Here is a 19,919-nt window from a genome sequence, read left to right on the forward strand (position 1 = left end):
AAGGAGCCTTGGATGGCCGATGGCAGCACTAGTTATGAGACGACCTTGAACACCTGTGGAACGTGGCGGGCAGCACGAATCAGATTCCTTTAGCTACTGCTTAGATTCTGTATTTTCTTGTCGAACCCCCTCAGCTTCTTGCCCTGGGCAGGCTTGCAGTCCTGGAGGCATTAGCCTGCTGCCTCCTTTCCTAGGCAAAGTAATCATATACAAACATAATTCGGCCCCAGAGCACAGAAGTCGGTTTTGGACAATACTTAGAAGGGAAGGCAATCTTAAAACAACCTATCTCTGGGCCTCAGACTGAAGAAGGGGTGGGTTAGAGAAGGAAGTGTCAGTGCGTGTTAAATTGGAGCAAATTTGCGGATTCTCTGACCATAATCTTTCTAGGAGATCAACCTCCGAGATGCCTTCCTCAGAACTCTAGAAAGCGACCTAAGAGGCTTGGTACAAGATAGAAACAGACAAGTAGTCTGAGAAGTAAAATTTTAAAAAGAAGAGGGAAGAATTTTTAAAATTACTGTTGGGTCTTTCATTTGTCTTGAGGTTTCCCTTTTTCTGCCAGGGACCAACCTCGCGACCCTCCCGGTTTCCGCAGCCTCCCGGCGCACATAGCCCAAGGGGATGGTAGGTCTTGGCTCCAGCTGGAGCGAAAGAGACTGCAACACAAGGGGCGGACCCTCTGCGGGGCCGAAGGGAGCGGGACTGGGCGGGAGGCGCGCACAGGACCCGGAAGTCCCACCCAGCCGAACGTCAGATGTGTCCGCTCTAGGGCTGTTCTCTGGGTGGGAGGGACCGTTTGGGTGAGCAGTTGTGACGTCACTAGCCCTCGTCGGGTTGCTACAGCACGACTGCAAAGATTAGGCTTTTTGCCTCACCGAGGAAAGGGGAGTGTGGGTTCAGAGCGCTGGGAAACCGCTCCCGGTGCACGAAAGCTGGAACGTGGGGTCTCGCGTGTTGCCCCCACAGCAACGGTAAAACGGAAGTCCTACTCCCGCGCAGCCCGGCGTCTGGGCGGAAACGGCGTTTCTCGGAGTTGAGGCCCCGTACCTTCGCGCCTGGGCGGTCTCGGGCTTGGCTGTGCTGAGAGCTCAGGGAGCATCCTCAGCTGGTAAGAGGGAGGAGGGCAATTGGGCGCGTACCTCTCGCCGCGCGGGAGAGCTGGAGCCCACAGTCAGCCCTCACAAAGGTTGGGTTAATGTCTAGGTCTCCCGACGAAAACGTTCCTTTCCTTACCCGACGTTTGTCTGAAACATGGACAGATACGCCGCTTTCCAGGGTAGTACTGTTTACCTGGATAACAGGGTGCCTTTTTATTTCGGGACGCTGTGTGATGTTCCCAGTCTCTGAATTCTGATACGCAGCTGTGCATAATATTTAAACACAAAAGTGTTAATTCTCTTTCTCCGTAGTTGGGACGGAAATGAGACTCTTTCTCTTTCAGGTACTGATGCTGAATATGCCTTGTTAGCATATTAAAATGGCTGTGACTCAAAACGCCATCCCTTCCTTGTCGGAATGTCAGTGCCGCATCTGTGTGGAAATCCTGATTGAGCCCATAACACTGCCTTGTAACCACACGCTCTGTAATCCCTGCTTCCAATCGACTGTCGAAAAGGCAAGTTTATGCTGTCCTTTCTGTCGCCGCCGGGTCTCTTCGTGGACCCGGTATCACACCCGAAGAAATTCTCTTGTCAACATGGAACTGTGGGAGATAATCCAAAAACACTATCCAAAGGAATGCAAGCTTAGAGTCTCTGGGCAGGAATCAGAGGAGATCGGTGAGTAAAACCCAGCGTGTGTGTTGTGTGAAACTCAAAATTCTTTAAGTGAATTACCACTAATCCATTTGAGAAAAGGATTAAAAAGAAACCGACTAATATTTGTCTAATTTTTTTCTCCCCGGTTTGGGTTGCATGGGCCCCAAAATGTTGATTGAAGTCGATAGCAAGATTGTGTTCATTGTAATAATGCCCAGGCTGCGTTCAATTGGTGTTAAAAATGAAAACAAAGAAACAAACAAACCCACAGGAATGGCCCACATAGAGCCTTCGGTCGTGTGAAAGTTACATAAATATCCACAGATCAGCAGTAGTCAGTACAGCAACATGAGAAGTATAGAAGGTACTGGATTGCTGTAGTGCTGATTCTTTTACTTTCATGTATTTTCTTTAGCCTGCTTGACTGTACATCTCCATTTATTTAATTCCTCTCTTAAGCATGCAACCTAATAAAATAGCTTTCAGTGACCAGTTCCATCTAGATCATTTTTATTTAAAGCTCTCCACCCTGTAGACTCAGCAGCTGTGTGCCCCAAGCTGAACATTTGACTCTAGCACACTTAGGTGATCAATAAGCCATGCAGTTTCTTGTCTAGGCTTTGAATAAAGTGCCTGTGCTCTGGTGTACTTGCCTTGTTTGGGGGGAATTAACCTTTATTGTGGTAAATATGTATAACAAATTTGCCATTTTAATGATGTTTTCAACAGTAGTTACACTTTATTAAAACAGCTTTATTGAGATATTCACATAGAATTGATACATTTACATTGTACAGTTCTGGGGCATCTGGCTGGCTCAGTGGGAAGAGGGTGCGACTCTCGAGGTCATGAGTTCGAGCCCCTTGTTGGGTGTAGAGATTACAAAACAAAAAACAAAAAAACCCAGACAATAAACACTTAAAAAGAAAGTGTACAGTGAAGTGGTTTTGGTATTTTATTATCAGTTTTTTCAAAGTTGTGGTAAAATATATATAGCATAAAATTTGCCATTTTAACCATTTTAAGTTACAGGTCAATGGCATAAATTGTCTTCACAGTGTATAACCATCACCACTATGTTTCCAGTTTTTCATCACCCAGATTCTTTTTTTTTTAAATTTATTTATTGTTTAATTTACACTCGAGTTAGCATCTAGTGCAACAATGATTTCAGGACTAGATTCCTTAATGCCCCTTACCCGTTTAGCCCATCCCCCCTCCCACAACCCCTCCAGTAACCCTCTGTTTGTTCTCTATATTTAAGAGTCTCTTATGTTTTGTCCCCCTCCCTGTTTTTATATTATTTTTGCTTCCCTTCCTTTATGTTCATCTGTTTTGTATTTTAAATTCCTCATATGAGTGAAGTCATATGATATTTGTCTTTCTCTGGCTGGCTAATTTCACTTAGCATAATACCCTCTAGTTCCATCCACATAGTTGCAAATGACAAGATTTCATTCTTTTTGATTGCTGAGTAATACTCCACTGTGTATATATAGCACATCTTCTTTATCCATTCATCCATCAATGGAGGTTTGGGCTCTTTCCATACTTTGGCTGTTGTTGATAGTGCTGCTATAAACATTGTCATCACCCAGATTCTTTAACCATTAAGCAAAAACCCTACGTTCTTCTCCTTCCCCACCCCTCCACCCCCAGTTTTTATTTACTCTGTCTCTATGAATTTGCTTGTTCTAGATATTTCATATAAATGCGTTCATACAATATATAATCTGTTGTGCCTGGCTTCTTTCAGTTAAATGTTTCCAAGGTTATTCACAGTTGTGACATATATCAGTATTTCATTCCTTTTTAGATCTGAATAATTTTTCATTTTATGGATTATATTTTGTTTATCCCTTCATCCACTGATGGACATTTGAGTTGTTTTCACTTTTTGTCTATTTGAAGTAGTGCTGATATGAATATTCATGTATAAGTATTTGAATCTCTTTCCAGTTCTTTTGTGTACGTACCAAGAAGTGGAAGTGCTGGATCATATAGTAATTCTAGGTTTAGCTTTTTGACGAACTGCTAAACTTTTCCCTGGTGCTGTGCCATTTTGCATTCCTACCTGCAATGTATAATGGTTCCAATTTCTCCACATCCTCACCAACACTTACTTTCTGGTTTTTTGGTTGTTTTTTTAAATAGCCATCCTAGTAGGTGTGAAGTGGTATCACTTAGTATCTGTGTCTTTTTAATTGTGGTAAAGTATGCATAACAAAATTTACAATTCCCACTTTTTTTTTTTTTTAAGATTTATTTTTGAGGGAACACAAGCAGAGGAGGGGCTGAGAGAGGGGAACAGGATCTGAAGAGGGCTCTGCGCTGACAGGCTGACAGCAGTAAGCCTGATGTGGGGCTCAAACTCACCAACTGTGAGATCATGACCTGAGCCAAAGTCAGACACCCAACCAGCTGAGCCACCCAAGTGCTCCCGATTCCTGTTGTTTTTAAGTGTACACTTCAGTGCCGTTAAGTACGGTCCCACTGGTTTACAACCATCACCACCATCCATCTCCAGACCAGTTTCATCTTCCCAAGCTGAAACTCCATACCCATTAAACAATAACTCCCCAGTTCCTTCTTCCAGTCCTTTTAACCATAATTCTACTTTCTGTCTCTGAATTTGACCATTTTAGATATCATAGTAAATATTTGTCCTTTTGTATCTGGTTTATTTCACTTAAATGTCTTCAAGGTTCATCCATGTTGTAGCATGTGTTAGAATTTCAGTCCTTTCTATGGCTAAATAATATTCCATTGAATGTATTTACCACATTTTGTTTATTCATCAGGGGACACTTGGGTTACTTCTACCTTTTGGCTGTTGTGAGTAATGCTGCTGTGAACATTGGATACAAATATTTTTTAAGTTCTTGCTTTCAACTCCTTTGAGTATGTACCCAGAAAGGAATTGCTGGGTCATATGCTAACTATATGGATTTTTTTTGAGGAACTGACATACTCTTTTCCATAGCAACTGCACTGTTTTACATTCCCACCAGCAGTATGCAAGGACTCTTTCGTTTTTCCACATTCTTTTTTTTTTTTAATTCCCCCCCCCTCGTTTTTCCACATTCTTGTTAACACTTTGTTACTCTTACTTTCTGTTTTTTTTTTTTTTTTTTTTTTTTTTAGATAAAGCCATCCTAATGAGTATGAGATGCTATCTCATTGTGGTTTTGATTTTCATTTCCCTAATGACTGATGATGTTGAACATCTTTTCATGTGTTTATTGGCCATTTGTATATCTTCTGTGGAGAGATGTTTATTCTAGTCCTTTGCTTGTTTTTAATTGGTTTATTTATTTTTTGTTGTTGAGTTGATGGTGTTCTTTATTTATTCTGGATGTTAACTCCTTATCAGGTATGATTTGCAAATATTTTCTCCCATTCCATAGGTTGCCATTTCACTCTGATTATGTAGTTTGATATAGTCCTATATGTCTATTTTTTGCTTTTGTTGTTTGTGGTTTGGTGTCATATCCAACAAATCATTGCTAAGTTTCAATATCATGGAGTTTTTTCCCTGTTTTCTTCTAGGAACTTCATAGTTTTAGGTCTTTAATCTGCTTTTTTTTTTTTTTTTTTTTTTAATTTTTTTTTTCAACGTTTATTTATTTTTGGGACAGAGAGAGACAGAGCATGAACAGGGGAGGGGCAGAGAGAGAGGGAGACACAGAATCAGAAACAGGCTCCAGGCTCTGAGCCATCAGCCCAGAGCCTGACGCGGGGCTCGAACTCCTGGACCGCGAGATCGTGACCTGGCTGAAGTTGGACGCTTAACCGACTGCGCCACCCAGGCGCCCCTTTAATCTGCTTTGAGTTAAGTTTTTTTATATGATACAGGGTAAGGGTTTAATTTCATTTTTTTTACATGTGGATATCCAGCATTCCTAGTGCCATTTGTTGATAAGATGGCTGTTTTAAAGTTTTTAACTAGTAAGTCTGATGTCTGGACTTCCCCAAGAATGGTTTCTGTTAATTTATTTTGTTCCTATGAATCATCCATACTCTTTCTTGTTTCCTTGTATGCCTTGTGTTTTTTGTTTGTTTGTTTATTTGTTTTAGAATATTGGGCATTTGAATATTACAGTATGGTGACCCTGAAAGTCAGATTCTTTCCCTTTCCCCAGAGTTTACCTTTTTTTTTTTTTTTTATTGTTGAAAGCTGTAACAGTTCATTGGTTTGCTAACTTTCCCAAACTATTTTTGCAAGGACTATACCTCCTTGTGTATGGTCACCTAAGTCTCTGTGCCTTAACTTGTGCTCAGTTAGTGTTTTGACAGATTTCCTTGAATTTCAGGAGCTAAAAAACAACAACAAAAGAAATGAAACAAAAAAGTGCCTTTTTGTCTTGGAACATGGGCTTAGTGCCAAGATGGTCCTTCAGCACTTAGCCAGGCTTGCACTGAGCCTAGGGATCAGACCAAGATGAAGTTTGGACCTTCAACACTTAGCCAGGCTTATAGTGAGCCTAGGGATCAGCCCAAGGTGAAAGTTTGGAGTCTTCTCACATGTCTTCCAAACATGTGTCTTACCTTGGGTCTGCTGCACCCCCTCCAGAACCAGGGACCAGTGTCCCATTCTGGGAATGTGGGTTTCCTTCTTCAAGACTGCCACTGTACTGAGGAGGAGGTGGGGAGAGAGTAAAACTGCCACAAAACTTTCCTATTATTTTGAAGTTGCCTTTTTCTTGGTTCATCATTTTCTTGGCTGCTGTTAACCTTTGATTGTTTTCCAGAGTTCTGACAATATTGGCGCTGATAGTTTCTGCTTGTTTTTTAATGTTTTTGTGGAGGGATGAGAGCTTGGAACTGCCTGTTCTGCCATTTTGTTGGCAGCACTCCATCAGCCTTAAGTGCTTTACCACTAAAACTGATGTTATTTTCAAGAATGCCCTTATGCTTGAAATTCTCCACATTCTCTTCTATATAAAGTCATTTTCTTTGAGGGAGATCTTTGGAGCTCTCGGTTCTTACGGCCTGCCTCTTTCCCTGGGCAAAAATCTGAGTCACTGCTCTAGAGCAGGAAGCAGAGACGATGGCTTACTTCTCTCTGTGAATAGGCTAGTAGGCAGACATACAGTAGCCTCCAGTCTTGGCTTGCCTGCCCTAGAACCTTTGCCCTGTGAGTGAGTTGTGATGAGGGTGATGGGGCCCTAGTATTCTCTACCTGCTGTGCCTGGGGTCATGTTTCCCTTCTGTGAGTGGGAAGTGAATAGAGGAAGGTAGCCCACAGTCTCTCAGGTCCACTCACCTGGAATTCAGTCTCTGCAACAGTGAGCTGCAAAGGATAAATGCTGGCAGTTTGTTCCTCCTGGAGGGTTACTGTGGCTCTTCACCAGGAGCTGGGGAGACTGGGAGCCCTGCCTTGGCACAGCCTCCCTCTTATATGGCTCAAGTGCCACAGATTCTCACTTTTCTTACTGAGATATAGTAAAAAATTTTTGGAAGTATTTCTTTGCTGTATGCTCGTAGGGCAATTTCAAGGCATTTTGTATGACTAGTGATTTATACCTTTCTCCGATTGAAAAACAGGTCTGCAGATCTTTACTTTACTGTTCTGGAAGCTGATCCTTCTTTGTTTTTCATGTAAATTTTTTTGAAATGTAACGTATATACAAAAGTATATAAATCATAAATTTGCAGTTCAGTGAATTTTCAAAGTGAAAATGTATATGTAACCAGCATTCCGGTCAAGACCTAGAACTTTCCCAAAACTCCTAAGTCCTCCTTGTGGCCCCCTTGCAGTCTCTGTTCGCTCACCATTCCTGTAACTACTATTGTGATGTGTAACACCGTAGATTGCTTTTACCTATTTCTGAACCTTTTAAAAAATGGTATCTTTTGGGGTGCCTGGGTGGCTCAGTCAGTTAAGTGTCTGACTTTTGATCTCAGTTCAGGTCTTGATGTCAGGGTCATAAGTTCAAGCCCCACGTTGGGCTCCGTGCTGGGCGTGAAGCGTACTTTAAAAAAAAAAGGAATCTTGGGGTGCATGGGTGGCTCAGTCAGTTAAGCATCCGACTTTGGCTCAGGTCATGATCTCGTGTTCGTGAGTTACAGCCCTGCATCGGGCTCTGTGCCGACAGCTCAGAGCCGGGAGCCTGCTTTGAATTCTGTGTCCCCCGCTCATGCTCTCTCAAAAATAAATAAATGTTAAAAAAATTTTTTTTAAAAAAAGGAATCCCCTTGTATCTTTAGCTCACCATTATATTGGTGAGATTGGTCCATGTGATTGGGGTTTCTTTATTTTCTTTGCTGTATGGTACTATGTTGTGTGGATATTAAATAGTAAAAGCAATGAAAAATTTTATGTCCATTGACATTAGGCATTTTAGGCTGTTATGAATAGTGCTACCGTGAGTATTTTTATACTTACATATTTTTTTTTTAATTTTTTTTCAATGTTTTTATTTATTTTTGGGACAGAGAGAGACAGAGCATGAACGGGGGAGGGGCAGAGAGAGAGGGAGACACAGAATCGGAAACAGGCTCCAGGCTCCGAGCCATCAACCCCGAGCCGGACGCGGGGCTCGAACTCACGGACCGCGAGATCGTGACCTGGCTGAAGTCGGACGCTTAACCGACTGCGCCACCCAGGCGCCCCTACATATTTTTTTAATATTTATTTTTGGGAGAGTGCAAAAGAATGGAATTCGGGGCCACAGAGTATGAGTGAAAATAAATCCTTTCCGTGCTAGATGAGAATCCATCCTTTGATTAAATTTCTAGTTTTGTTTCCCCTAAACCTGAGGATAAGAATGTTAATGTTTACTAGGCAACGTGGCTTAATGAGAAAAATTATCCCCAGTTGACAAATTGCTTCCCTGTTGGAGGGAATTATAAATACTGATTGGGATATTGTGCTTTGTGCTCCTCTAGCATAGTGACCATTGTAACTGAGCATGTTCCTTGTGGGGAGCCTGTGCCTGTATTGTTGCCATAAGAAATGTTTGCTGCTGTGGAGAAAGGATAATCTGGCTTCCTTGCTCTCATGTTGTTAGATTGATACCAAATGTGGTCCTGTGGTCATTTTTTGGAGTCTGAATGTTTAGTAAAGCCTAAGACTACCCCTTGGTGGGTGTTACAGGTAGGGTAAGCCTTAGGAGATATTGCCAGTTTTCCAAAGTGGCTTTTACCAGTTTATACTCCTGCCAGTAGTGTATGAGAGTTGTAGTTGCACCACATTCTTGCCAACATTTGGTCTTTCTTCCTTTTATTTTTTCTCAAAGAAATTTTGGTAGTATACTTACTATTTTCAGCATTTTATTATGAAAGATTTTAAACATATAAAAAAGTTGAAAGCATTTTATAGTGAACTTTCATGTACCCGTAACCAGATATGAGAATATTTTACTGTGTCACAGCTCTTTCATCTATTCATGTCAGTCTTTTTTATTTTTTCATTTATTTCACTTTCTCTTAAATATGTAAGCATACATATTTTGAAGATCAATGTTAGCTTATAACTTTTCTTTTAATATTAATTTACCTATAATATGCAAGTCTTTTTTTTTTTAAGTTCATTTATTTATTTTAAGAGAGAGCAGGGGAGGGGCAGAGAGAGAGAGAGAGGGAAAGAGAGAATCCCAAGCAGGCTCTGCACTGTCAGCACAGAGCCTGATGTAGCGCTCAAACTCATGAACCGTGAGATCATGACCTGAGCTGAAACCAAGAGTGGGATCCTTAACCGACTGAGCCACCCAGGTGGCTTCATTATAGCAGCCCAAACTAAGACAGATGTGCAGAAACCAGAATTTGCAAACATTGTTGCTGGTATTAGACAATACAACCATTCTGGAAAATTATAGTTTTTTATATAACTAAGCATATACCTACTCTAAGCAATTTTACTCCTAAGTATTTACCCAAGAAAAAATGAAAACATATGACCACAAAAAAAAAAAAAACTATTATAAGAATCTTCACAGCAACTTTTTTTTAATTTTTTAAAAATATTTATTCATTTTTGGAAGACAGAGAGAGACACAGCACAAGCAGGGGTGGGTGGAGAGAGAGGCAGACACAGAATCCAAAGCAGGTTCCAGGCTCCAAGCTATCAGCACAGAGCCTGACACGGGGCTCCAACTCATGAACCGCAAGATCATGACCTGAGCGATGTCGGACGTTCAACTGACAGAGCCAAGCAGGCGCCCCTTTTTTTTTTCTTTTTCTTTTTTTTTTTTTTTTAATAACAGCAACTTTATTCATAAGAGCCAAAACCTGGAAACAGCTGGGACACCATAAACTGGAGAACCACCAACAAAGTATAATACAGTCAAATGGTAGAATGATATTTAAAAATAAAAAGAAATTGGGGTGCCTGGGTGGCTCAGTTGGTTAAATGTCTGACTTTAGCTCAGGTTGTGATCTCATAGCTCGTGAGTTCGAGCCCCACATCAGGCTCTGTGCTGGCAGCTCAGAGCCTGGAGCCTGCTTTGGATTCTGTGTCTCCCTCTCTCTTTGCACCAATCCTGCTCACACACTGTCTCTGTCTCTCTCAAAAATAAGCAAACATTAAAAAACAAAAAATTTTTTTAATAAAAAGAAATAAATTACTAGTACCCACAACAAAGATGAATCTCAAATATTATTATACTAAGTAAAAGAATCTTACACTAAAGAATATACAGGGCATGATTACTACTGTGGGTTGAATTGTATCCCCCAAAAAGATACGTTGAAATTCTAATCCCTGTACTCAGAATGGGACCTTATCGGGAAATAAGTGTTGTAAACATAATTGAGTTCATACTGGAGTAGGGTGGGCCCTTAATAAAGGAGAGGGACACAGAGAAGAGACAGCAATGTGAAGACAGACACAGCAGGAGAATGCCATATGGCTATGGAGGCAGAGATTGGAGTTGTGCAGCAGTAAGCCAAGGAATACCACGGACTGTCAACAACACCCAGAAACTAAAAGAAAGGCATGTAACAGATTCCCCTCTAGAGCCTTCAAGAGAACACGTTCCTGTTGACATCTTGATTTTGGGCCTCTGTGTCCCTCTCCTTTATTAATGAATAAATATTTTTAAAAAATTAAAAAAAAAAGTTGCTGTGAAGATTCTTATAATAGTTTTTTTTTTTTTGTGGTCATATGTTTTCATTTTTTCTTGGGTAAATACTTAGGAGTAAAATTGCTTAGAGTAGGTATATGCTTAGTTATATAAAAAACTATAATTTTCCAGAATGGTTGTATTGTCTAATACCAGCAACAATGTTTGCAAATTCTGGTTTCTGCACATCTGTCTTAGTTTGGGCTGCTATAATGAAGTATACAGACGAGGTGGCTTAAACAGAAATTTATTTTTTTTACAGTTCTGGAAGCTAGGAAGTCTAAGATCAAGTTACTGTCTGAGTTAGTTCTTTGTGGGAGCCCTCTTCCTGGTTATGGCTTTACCTGGTGGAAAGCTAGCTAAGCTTATTAGCCTCCTGTAAGGGCACTAATCCCAGTCAGGAGGGGTCTACCCTTCTGAACTAATTACCTCCCAAAGTTTCTACCTCCAAATACTATCCAGTTAGATTAAAGTTTCAACATAGAATTTAGGAGGTGACACGTTTAGTTCATTTACAACATGCTCATCAACATTTGGTGTTACCTATCTAACCATACTGATAGATTTGTAGTCGTATCTCATTGTAGTTTTAATTAGCATTTTCCTGGTGACTAATGATGTTGAATCTTCATTGTTTATTGATGATTTATGTATCTTCCATTAGTGTCTGTCTGAATTTTATTCAGACAGTGTCTGAATTTATTAAGTGTCTGTCTGAATTTTTTGCCTCAGGTTTATCTTTGTATTATTAAGTTGTAGGAGTTCTTTTTTTTTTTTTATTTTTTTTTTTCAACGTTTATTTATTTTTGGAACAGAGAGAGACAGAGCATGAACGGGGGAGGGGCAGAGAGAGAGGGAGACACAGAATCGGAAACGGGCTCCAGGCTCTGAGCCATCAGCCCAGTGCCTGACGCGGGGCTCGAACTCACGGACCGCGAGATCGTGACCTGGCTGAAGTCGGACGCTTAACCAACTGCGCCACCCAGGCGCCCCAAGTTGTAGGAGTTCTTTATATATTTTGGATACCAGTACTTTGCAAGTTGTTTTGTGAATATTTTCTTACAGGCTGTGTCTTGCTTATTCATTTTCTTAATGGTGTCTTCTTGATGAGCTGAAAACATTTTTAAAAGATTTTATTTATCTATTTTTTAAGGTAAACTCTACACCTAATGTGGGGCTCCACTCACAGCCTTGAGATCAAGAGTTGCATACTCCACTGAATCAACCAGCTAGGTGCCCTGTTGAGCTAAAATTTTTAATTTTCATGAAGTCTAATTAATAAACTTTTCCTTTTATGATTATTACTTTTTGTGTTCTGAAAAACTTTATCTTCTGTAGTAATATAAAAATATTTCTATGTTTTTTCTAAAAGCTTCATAGTTTTAGGGACACCTGGGTGGCTCAGTTGGTTAAGTGTCCAGCTTTGGCTCAGGTCATGATCTCACAGTTCATGGCTTCAAACCCTACGTAGGACTCTGTGCTGACAGCTCAGAGCCTAGAGCCTACTTTGGATTCTGTATATCCCTCTCTCTGCCCCTCCACCGCTCCTGCTCTGTTTCTCTCTGTCTCTCAAAAATAAATAAATGTAAATAAATAAATAAATAAATAAATAAATAAATAAATAAAAGCTTTATAGTTTTAGCTTTTTTGTTTAGGTCTATGGACCATTCTAAATGTTGTGAATATTGTGTGAGATAGGGGTTGAGGTTTTTTTCCTGTGTGGATATCGCTTACTCCTGTCCCTTTGTTGAAAAGACTTTTCTTACAAGCCTGTTTGGTTGATTTGTTGATTTTAATGTTAAAATTACACTGTTGAGGGGCACCTGGGTGCTCAGTCAGTTAAGGGTCCAACTTCAGCACCAGGTCATGATCTCACGATTCGTGAGTTCAAGCCCTGGATTAGACTCTCTGCTGTCAGCGCAGAGCCTGCTTCGGATCCTGTGTCTCCCTCTCTCTCTGCCCCTCTCCCTCTCTCTTTCTCCCTCTTGCTTTCTCTCTCTCAAAAATAAATAAACGTTAAAAAAGTTTTAGAAAGACTTTATAAGAAAAAAAATCTCACACTGTTGATTACTGTGGCTATATAGAAAGTCTTGAAGTCGTGTAGTGATAATTCTCCAACTTTGTAATTATTTTTCATATTTGGATATTCTAGGTCCTTTCTATTTTCATGTAGATTTTAATCAACCTGTCAATTTCTACCAAAAGCATAGTGGGAGTTGATTTGGGTTGTGTTGAATTTTTAGATCAGTTTGGGGAGAATTGACATCTTAACGTAGAGCCCTTGTACCCATGAAAATAGTCTCTTTCTCCATTTATTTGGGTCTTCTCTAATTTCTCTCAGTAATGTTTTATAGTTTTTCAGTGAGGACAATTTACACATTGTTATATGTTGAATTGTGTCTCCTCAAAAGATATGTTGAAGTCCTGGCCCCTAATACTTCAGACCTTATTTGGAAATAGCATCTATAGAGGTAGTCAAGTTAAGGTCGTTAGTGTGGGTCCTAAGCCATTATGACTGGTGTCCTCTCTAAAAGGGAAAATTTGCACACAGAGACAGACACACAGTAAACCCACAGTGAGAACACTGTGTGAAGACAGAGTTGGAATGACGCATCTACAAGCCAGTGAACACTGGAGATTGCTGGTAAACCACTAGAAACTAGGAAGAGTCAAGCAAGGAACCCTACAGGCTTCAGAGGAAGATTGGCTGAGCAAATTTAATTAGGAGAAGAAAACTTTATTTCCATGAAGATGTAAGCAGAGTCAAATAGAGTGATGAAAAAATATTTGTATAAACAGCTTAATTAATTGTTCGTTAGGTTTATTATGATTTTTGGGTTTGGTCCAGTATTGGACATTCAGTTCTTCGATTAATGTGGATTTTTATTTCAAAATAAAGAGTATGGGGATAAAATTCCTTTAATGAATCTTGGCTGCTCAGGAAGAACACTCACTGTAAGACAGCAATATTAAGTGCAGTGGGAACGTTTGAGTGCGTCACAACAGAAATTTGAGTTAACCAAAATTGCATAGTGTTGATAAGTTATTTCCAACAGATGGCAAAAATTGACTGTCATAGTCTAGTTTTAGCCCATAAAACTGATTTTTTTCAAATTCATCATATACTTAGAAATAGCAAATAATTGCACCTGGACATTAGAAGCCTATTATGACAATTTTAATTTGTTGTGTCTTTGGTTGAGAAAGTTACTGATCTCAGTTTAGATTTACCTTGTATACAAATAAGTAAACTTTAAAAGTCTCAGTAGTTCCCTGTTTTTTTTTTCCTCTTTTTGAGAGAGGGAGCATGCACAAGTTGGGGAGGGGCAGAGAGAGCTGACAGCAGACAGCCTGATGTGGGGCTCGAACCTGCGAACCGTGAGATCATGCATGACCTGAGCTGAAGTCAGACACCTAATCGACTGAGCCACCCAGGCACCTCTGTTTTGTTTTCTTTTTTAAATTACAGTTCTCTCTGCTTACTATAGTTAAGCATCTTTTGTAAATTGTATGTTTCTTTGCCCATTAATGTAGTGTGTTTTTCTTAATCTGTAAAAGTTCTTGTTATATTCTGGACATTAAATCTCTATTGATTTATGTATTTGCAAATAACTTCTCCCAGTTTGTTGTTTGTTTTTAATTTTGTGATGTTTGTCACCATACAGAAGCATTTAAAAAAATTAAACCAAGTAAATTTGAAGATCTAATTGACTTTATTAAATGATTCATGAATCAGGAAGCATCTCATCTAACCAACAGTGGAGAGCTCCACTGAGCTACAGGAAAGGAAAGGCAGAGAAGAGGCATTAAACAAACAAAAAAACTAGGGGTGCCTGGGTGGCTCAGTCGGTTAAGCCTCTGAAATCTGTTTAGGTCATGATTTCACCGTCTATGAGTTCAAGCCCTGTATTGGGCTCTATGCTGACAGCTCAGAGCCTGGAGCCTGCTTCAGATTCTGTTCTCCCTCTCTCTCTCTGCCCCTCCCCTGTGCGTTCTCACGCATGTGCACTCTCTCTCTCTCAATAAAAAATAAACATTAAAAAAATTTTAAAGAACACCACAATTTATTAGCAAGGACTGCAGTGTTTAGGCAAAGTTGTCCTCCTAAGAAGGAAGGGGTCTCTCAGGATACTGCTTACAGGAAATTACAGTTTGGGTAGTTAAAGGTTATGTTTGAGGGGGTTGAAGCTGAAGTTAGGTTAGATATTAAATCTTGATGTACTGATGTGGGGCCTTTAGTGGCTCCATCATGGCTCCTCTGTGTTTTTCTTTTTTCTTTTCTTTTCTTTTTTTGTGTTTATTCTAAAGCCATTTTACTATTATTTATTTATTTATTATTTATTTATTATTTTATTTTAGAGGAGAGAGAGAGCACACAAGCAGGGAAGAGGGGCAAGAGGGAGAGAGAGAGAGAGAGAGAGAGAGAGAGAGAGAGAGAGAGAGAGAATCTCAAGCAGGCTCCACACTCAGCGCAGAGCCCCACATGGGTCTTGATCCCACCACCCTGGGATTATGACCTGAGCCAAAGTCGAGTTGGACACTCTACCGACTGAGCCATCCAGGTGCTCCCTGAAAAGCCATTTTAAATCTTTAAGTAAAAATCCAATGTTGCCACACAAGATTAACAGTGGGTGATTAGCCAAGATGGTCTTTATTCTACAAAATGACCACAAAGAGCATGCGACTCTCTAAGTGGAAGGAAACAAGCCATCATTCCGTGGTTTTCTTTTTAACAGAAGTTTTGCTTCTTCTTGTTATTGGGTTTTTGTGTGTGTGTGTGTGGTAAAATACAGATAACAGAAAATTTACCGTTTTAATTATTTTTAAGCGTACAGTTCAGCAGCATTGAGTACAGTCACATTGGTGTGCAGCCATCACCACCGTCCATCTCTAGAACTTTTTCATCTTCTCCAATTGAAACTGTACCCATTAAACAATAATTCCCCAATTCCCCCTTCCTCTAACCCCTGGCATCCACCATTCTACTTATGTCAGATTTGACTACTCCAGGTATCTTGTGTAAGTAACATTATAGTGGGTGTTTGTCCTTTTGTGTCTGACTTATTTCACTTAGCATAGTATCTTCATGGTTCATCCTTGTTATAGCATGTATCAGAATTGGCTTCCATTTTATGACAATAATATTCCACTGTATGTATTTACTACATTTTATTTATCCATTTATCTGTTGATAAATGCTTGGATTACTTCCACTTTTGGCTGTTGTGAATAATGCTGCCGTGAACATTGGTGTACAAGTATCTGAGTTCCTGCTTTCAACTCTTTTCACTGTGTACCCAGAAAGGAATTCCTGGGTCCTATGGTAATTCTGTTTAATTCTTTTGAGCAACCACCATATTGCTCTCCATAGGGGCTGTACATTTTACATTTCCACCAGCAGTGCACCAGGATTTCACTTTCCCCATCTGCTTGTCAGCACTTACTATTTTGTTTTATAATAGCCACCCTAATGGGTATGAAGTGGTATCTCTTTGTGGTTTCGATTTGCATTTCCCTAATGACTAGTGATATTGAGCATCTTTTAATGTGCTTGTTGGCCATTTGCATATTTTTTGGAAAAAAAAAATCTTTTGAAGTCCTTTGCCCATGTTTTTAACTGAGCTTGTTTTGTGTTGTTCAGTTGTTGGAGTTCTTTGTATATTCTCGATATTAATGCCTTATCAGATCTATGATTTGCAAATATTTTCCTCCATTCTATGGGTTGTCTTTTAATTTTCATAATATTCTGGCTATTTTTATTCTTTATTAAGTGAACTCCTTTAATGATAAAAGGAAACAGTTTTCCTTTTCCAGTTGCCTACAATTGTTTAATGTTCACCACACCACCGCACATGTGCGCTTATGTGTGCGCGCACACACACACACAATTTCTGAGAACTTTGTCATCCACAGGCCAAATTTGGCCCACATCTCTTTTTGTAAATGAAGTGTTTTTAGAACAGAGGCACTGTACTCATCTATGTCCATGATTCCTTTTGCGCTTACAGTGGCAAGAGTGAATTACTGCAACAAAGGCTGCATTGCCCACAAAGCATAAAATATTTATTATCTTGCCCTTTACAGAAAAAGTGTGCCCACCACCTAAGCTGTCACATCTGATATTACACTACCTCTCTACACATACCGTGTCCTCCTTTATTAGAAATGCTATAATTAAAGTGCTGTCTCTCCTGTATTTCCCACTGTATTGTCTCAGATGAATCCTCGTCAGCAGCTAAAATAAGAATTTAGTATACTTCTTTGCTACTGGTAATGGAGTTGCATTACTGTTTTTAGTTCCTCTGTTGCAGAATTTGCAAACAACTGGCCTGCAAGCCATGTAAAGGCTACAGACATGCTTTCTGTTACCCATTCAGTGCCAACATTTAAAATTTACAGATTTTACACTAACATATAGATTTCTGGATTGTCTTGAAAAAATCAGAAAATATAACAAAGACAGACCTAAGTTTCCTGGTGGCAGTAGTCAGCTGGAGTTGAGTAACAGCTGCCCCTGTAAATAAGCAGTTGTGTTCTCTTTTTCTGGATTCAACTCAAGATTATTTTTTCCTTCTTTGCATCTTAGTGTTTCTGTAGTCCTGTAGATTTGTTTGAAATGTTTGATGATTCTTGGTTTTGCTTTCATATTTAAAAGTGAGGCCCTAGAATAAAACTCCTTGTGCATACATTGGCATTGGTGACTGGCAGATAATGTTTGAGGTTAAACCTGGCCATTATGCTTTGCTGTCCCTGAGTGCCAAATTTTAGAAGGCTTTGCTCTGGGTCATCACCTCTCATATTAGCTGCATTGGCTCTGTCCAGACAATTTAGTTTCTTTAAAAAATAACTTTTGTTTGTGATATGTACACTTAATATCTAGGAAGAAATGCCTACCAACCAAGTATTCTGATTTAACAGATTATAAACTTTGAATTTCCTGTCCTACACTCATTCATTCTGGTCTCTATTATGCGTTGTGGTTTTGAGCCTGAGCTGCCTTTCAGGTATATGGGGCAGGTCTCACACTTCCAAGGGTTGCATTTTTCTTCATTCTTCTATATAAGTCACGTCTTTTATATCGGCCTCTCATTTTGTAGAAATTTATTAAAGTTTCTTTTTTACTGATGGACCCTTCCCCTAATCTCTTTGATGTTGTAGGATTACTTTTTAAAACTGCTTTCACTGTTATTTTAACAGATTCTAGAACAGGAGTTAAGTATATGTACTTATGTGCCATTTTGAACCAGAAAATCTATGGACTTTTCTTTTAAAATGGAATTCTGTAGAGAAGATACTGCTATAACTGTTAATAATTGTACATTTAATATCACATTTTCAGGTTAATATAGGTTTAGTGAAAGACCAAAGCTAGCCATAAAATTCTTTGTTGCCTATAATATTGTTTTCTTCCTTGATCTCTAACAGTTGATGACTATCAGCCAGTTCGCTTATTAAGTAAACCTGGGGAATTGAGAAGAGAATATGAAGAGGAGATAAGCAAGGTAGGTGCTAAATAGTTACCTTTTTTGTTTTTAAGTTTATTTATTTACTTAGAGAGGGAGGAGCAGAGAGAGAGAATATCCCACACAGGCTCTAGGCTGTCAGCGTGGAGCCCAACATGTGGCTCGATCTTAACAAACCATGAGATCATGACCTGAGCCCAAACCAAGAGTCGGGCATTTAACCAACTGAGCCACCCAGGTGCCCTAAATGGTTATTCTTTTTTGGAAAAATTCTCTGCTGTGTTTTCAAGTTTAGATTTTACATACAGTTTTATGTGCCTATGTAAATAATATATATTGTAATAAAATTAATTTTAGTGTACTTTAAAAGCTTTATTTTTTACATGTTTAAAATAGGTAGAAAGTAGCTTTTATTTATATATAATTGGTACTCTTATGTGATAGTGATTTTTTTTTCATTTTCCCTTCCTTATCTTTTTTTTTTTTTTTAATTTTTTTTTTTTCAACGTTTATCCATTTTTTGGGACAGAGAGAGACAGAGCATGAACGGGGGAGGGGCAGAGAGAGAGGGAGACACAGAATCCGAAACAGGCTCCAGGCTCTGAGCCATCAGCCCAGAGCCTGATGCGGGGCTCGAACTCACGGACCGCGAGATCGTGACCTGGCTGAAGTCGGACGCTTAACCGATTGCGCCACCCAGGCGCCCCCCCTTCCTTATCTTAATAATTTTTTTTTTTAATATTTATTTTTGTGAAAGAGAGAGCACGTGCCCGTGAGCAGGAGGGGGCAGAGAAAGAGGGAGACACAGAATCTGAAGCAGGCTCCAGGCTCTGAGCTGTCAGCATAGAGCCTGACACGGGGCTTGAACCCATGAACTGCAAGATCCTGACCTGAACCAAAGTCAGATGCTTAACTGACTGAGCCACCCAGGTGCCCCTGAATGTGTAGAATATTAACATGCACCCAAACATAAAAATTACATAAAAGTTACTCTCAGAATAACTCCCTCCTGTATCTTATCCACCCTGTGTCCACCCACCTTGTAGATAACTAATTTTATCACTGGGTAGTTTATCCTTCCTTTGGTATCTTTTATAAGAGTAAACATATATATAACCGCTCATTTATTAAATATTGCATACTATATATTTTCTAATTACATATAGTACTGCAATACTGTGCATGTATATTTTAATATTATTAGAAGTGTATCTTCAGGGCAAATTTCTAGATATGAGATTGCCAGGTTAAAAGGTAAATGATATATAGATTTGTTAGAACTGTCAAATTGTCTTTGATTGGGGTACATTTTGTATTCCCAATGAGAGTACCTGTTTGTTTGTTTTTTTTTAATTTTTTTTTTAACGTTTTTTAATTTTTTTTTGAGACAGAGAGAGACAGAGCATGAATGGGGGAGGGGCAGAGAGAGAGGGAGACACAGAATCCGAAGCAGGCTCCAGGCTCTGAGCCATCAGCCCAGAGCCCGACACGGGGCTCGAACCCACGGACCGCGAGATCGTGACCTGAGCCAAAGTCGGACGCCTAACCGACTGAGCCACCCAGGCGCCCCGAGAGTACCTGTTTAGAAACACACTTGTCAACAGAGTACTGTCAGGCTTTCTTTGGCTCAG

At 39.7% G+C, this 19,919-nt stretch overlaps 1 protein-coding gene across 2 annotated transcripts in view; it reads left to right on the forward strand.

The window, feature by feature from the left end:
* The first annotated feature begins 860 nt into the window (after nt 1-860).
* The window catches only part of RNF168 (ring finger protein 168), a 39,626-nt gene continuing 20,567 nt past the window's right edge, over nt 861-19,919 (forward strand). The window contains exons 1-3 of one of the 2 annotated variants that reach the window (XM_047099698.1): nt 861-1,111; nt 1,445-1,781; nt 18,251-18,327. In XM_047099698.1, coding sequence (XP_046955654.1) covers nt 1,481-1,781; nt 18,251-18,327 — 378 coding nt within the window. In that variant the 5' untranslated portion in view covers nt 861-1,111; nt 1,445-1,480. Of the gene's footprint in view, nt 1,112-1,444; nt 1,782-5,578; nt 5,617-18,250; nt 18,328-19,919 lie in introns of those variants that run through there. The other variant, XM_047099699.1, reaches the window with a different exon arrangement.

Source organism: Lynx rufus, unplaced genomic scaffold (genome assembly GCF_022079265.1).
Source record: "Lynx rufus isolate CCGP_SWC_20201006 ecotype Redwood Valley unplaced genomic scaffold, mLynRuf1.p SCAF_5, whole genome shotgun sequence".
Lineage (NCBI taxonomy): Eukaryota > Metazoa > Chordata > Mammalia > Carnivora > Felidae > Lynx > Lynx rufus.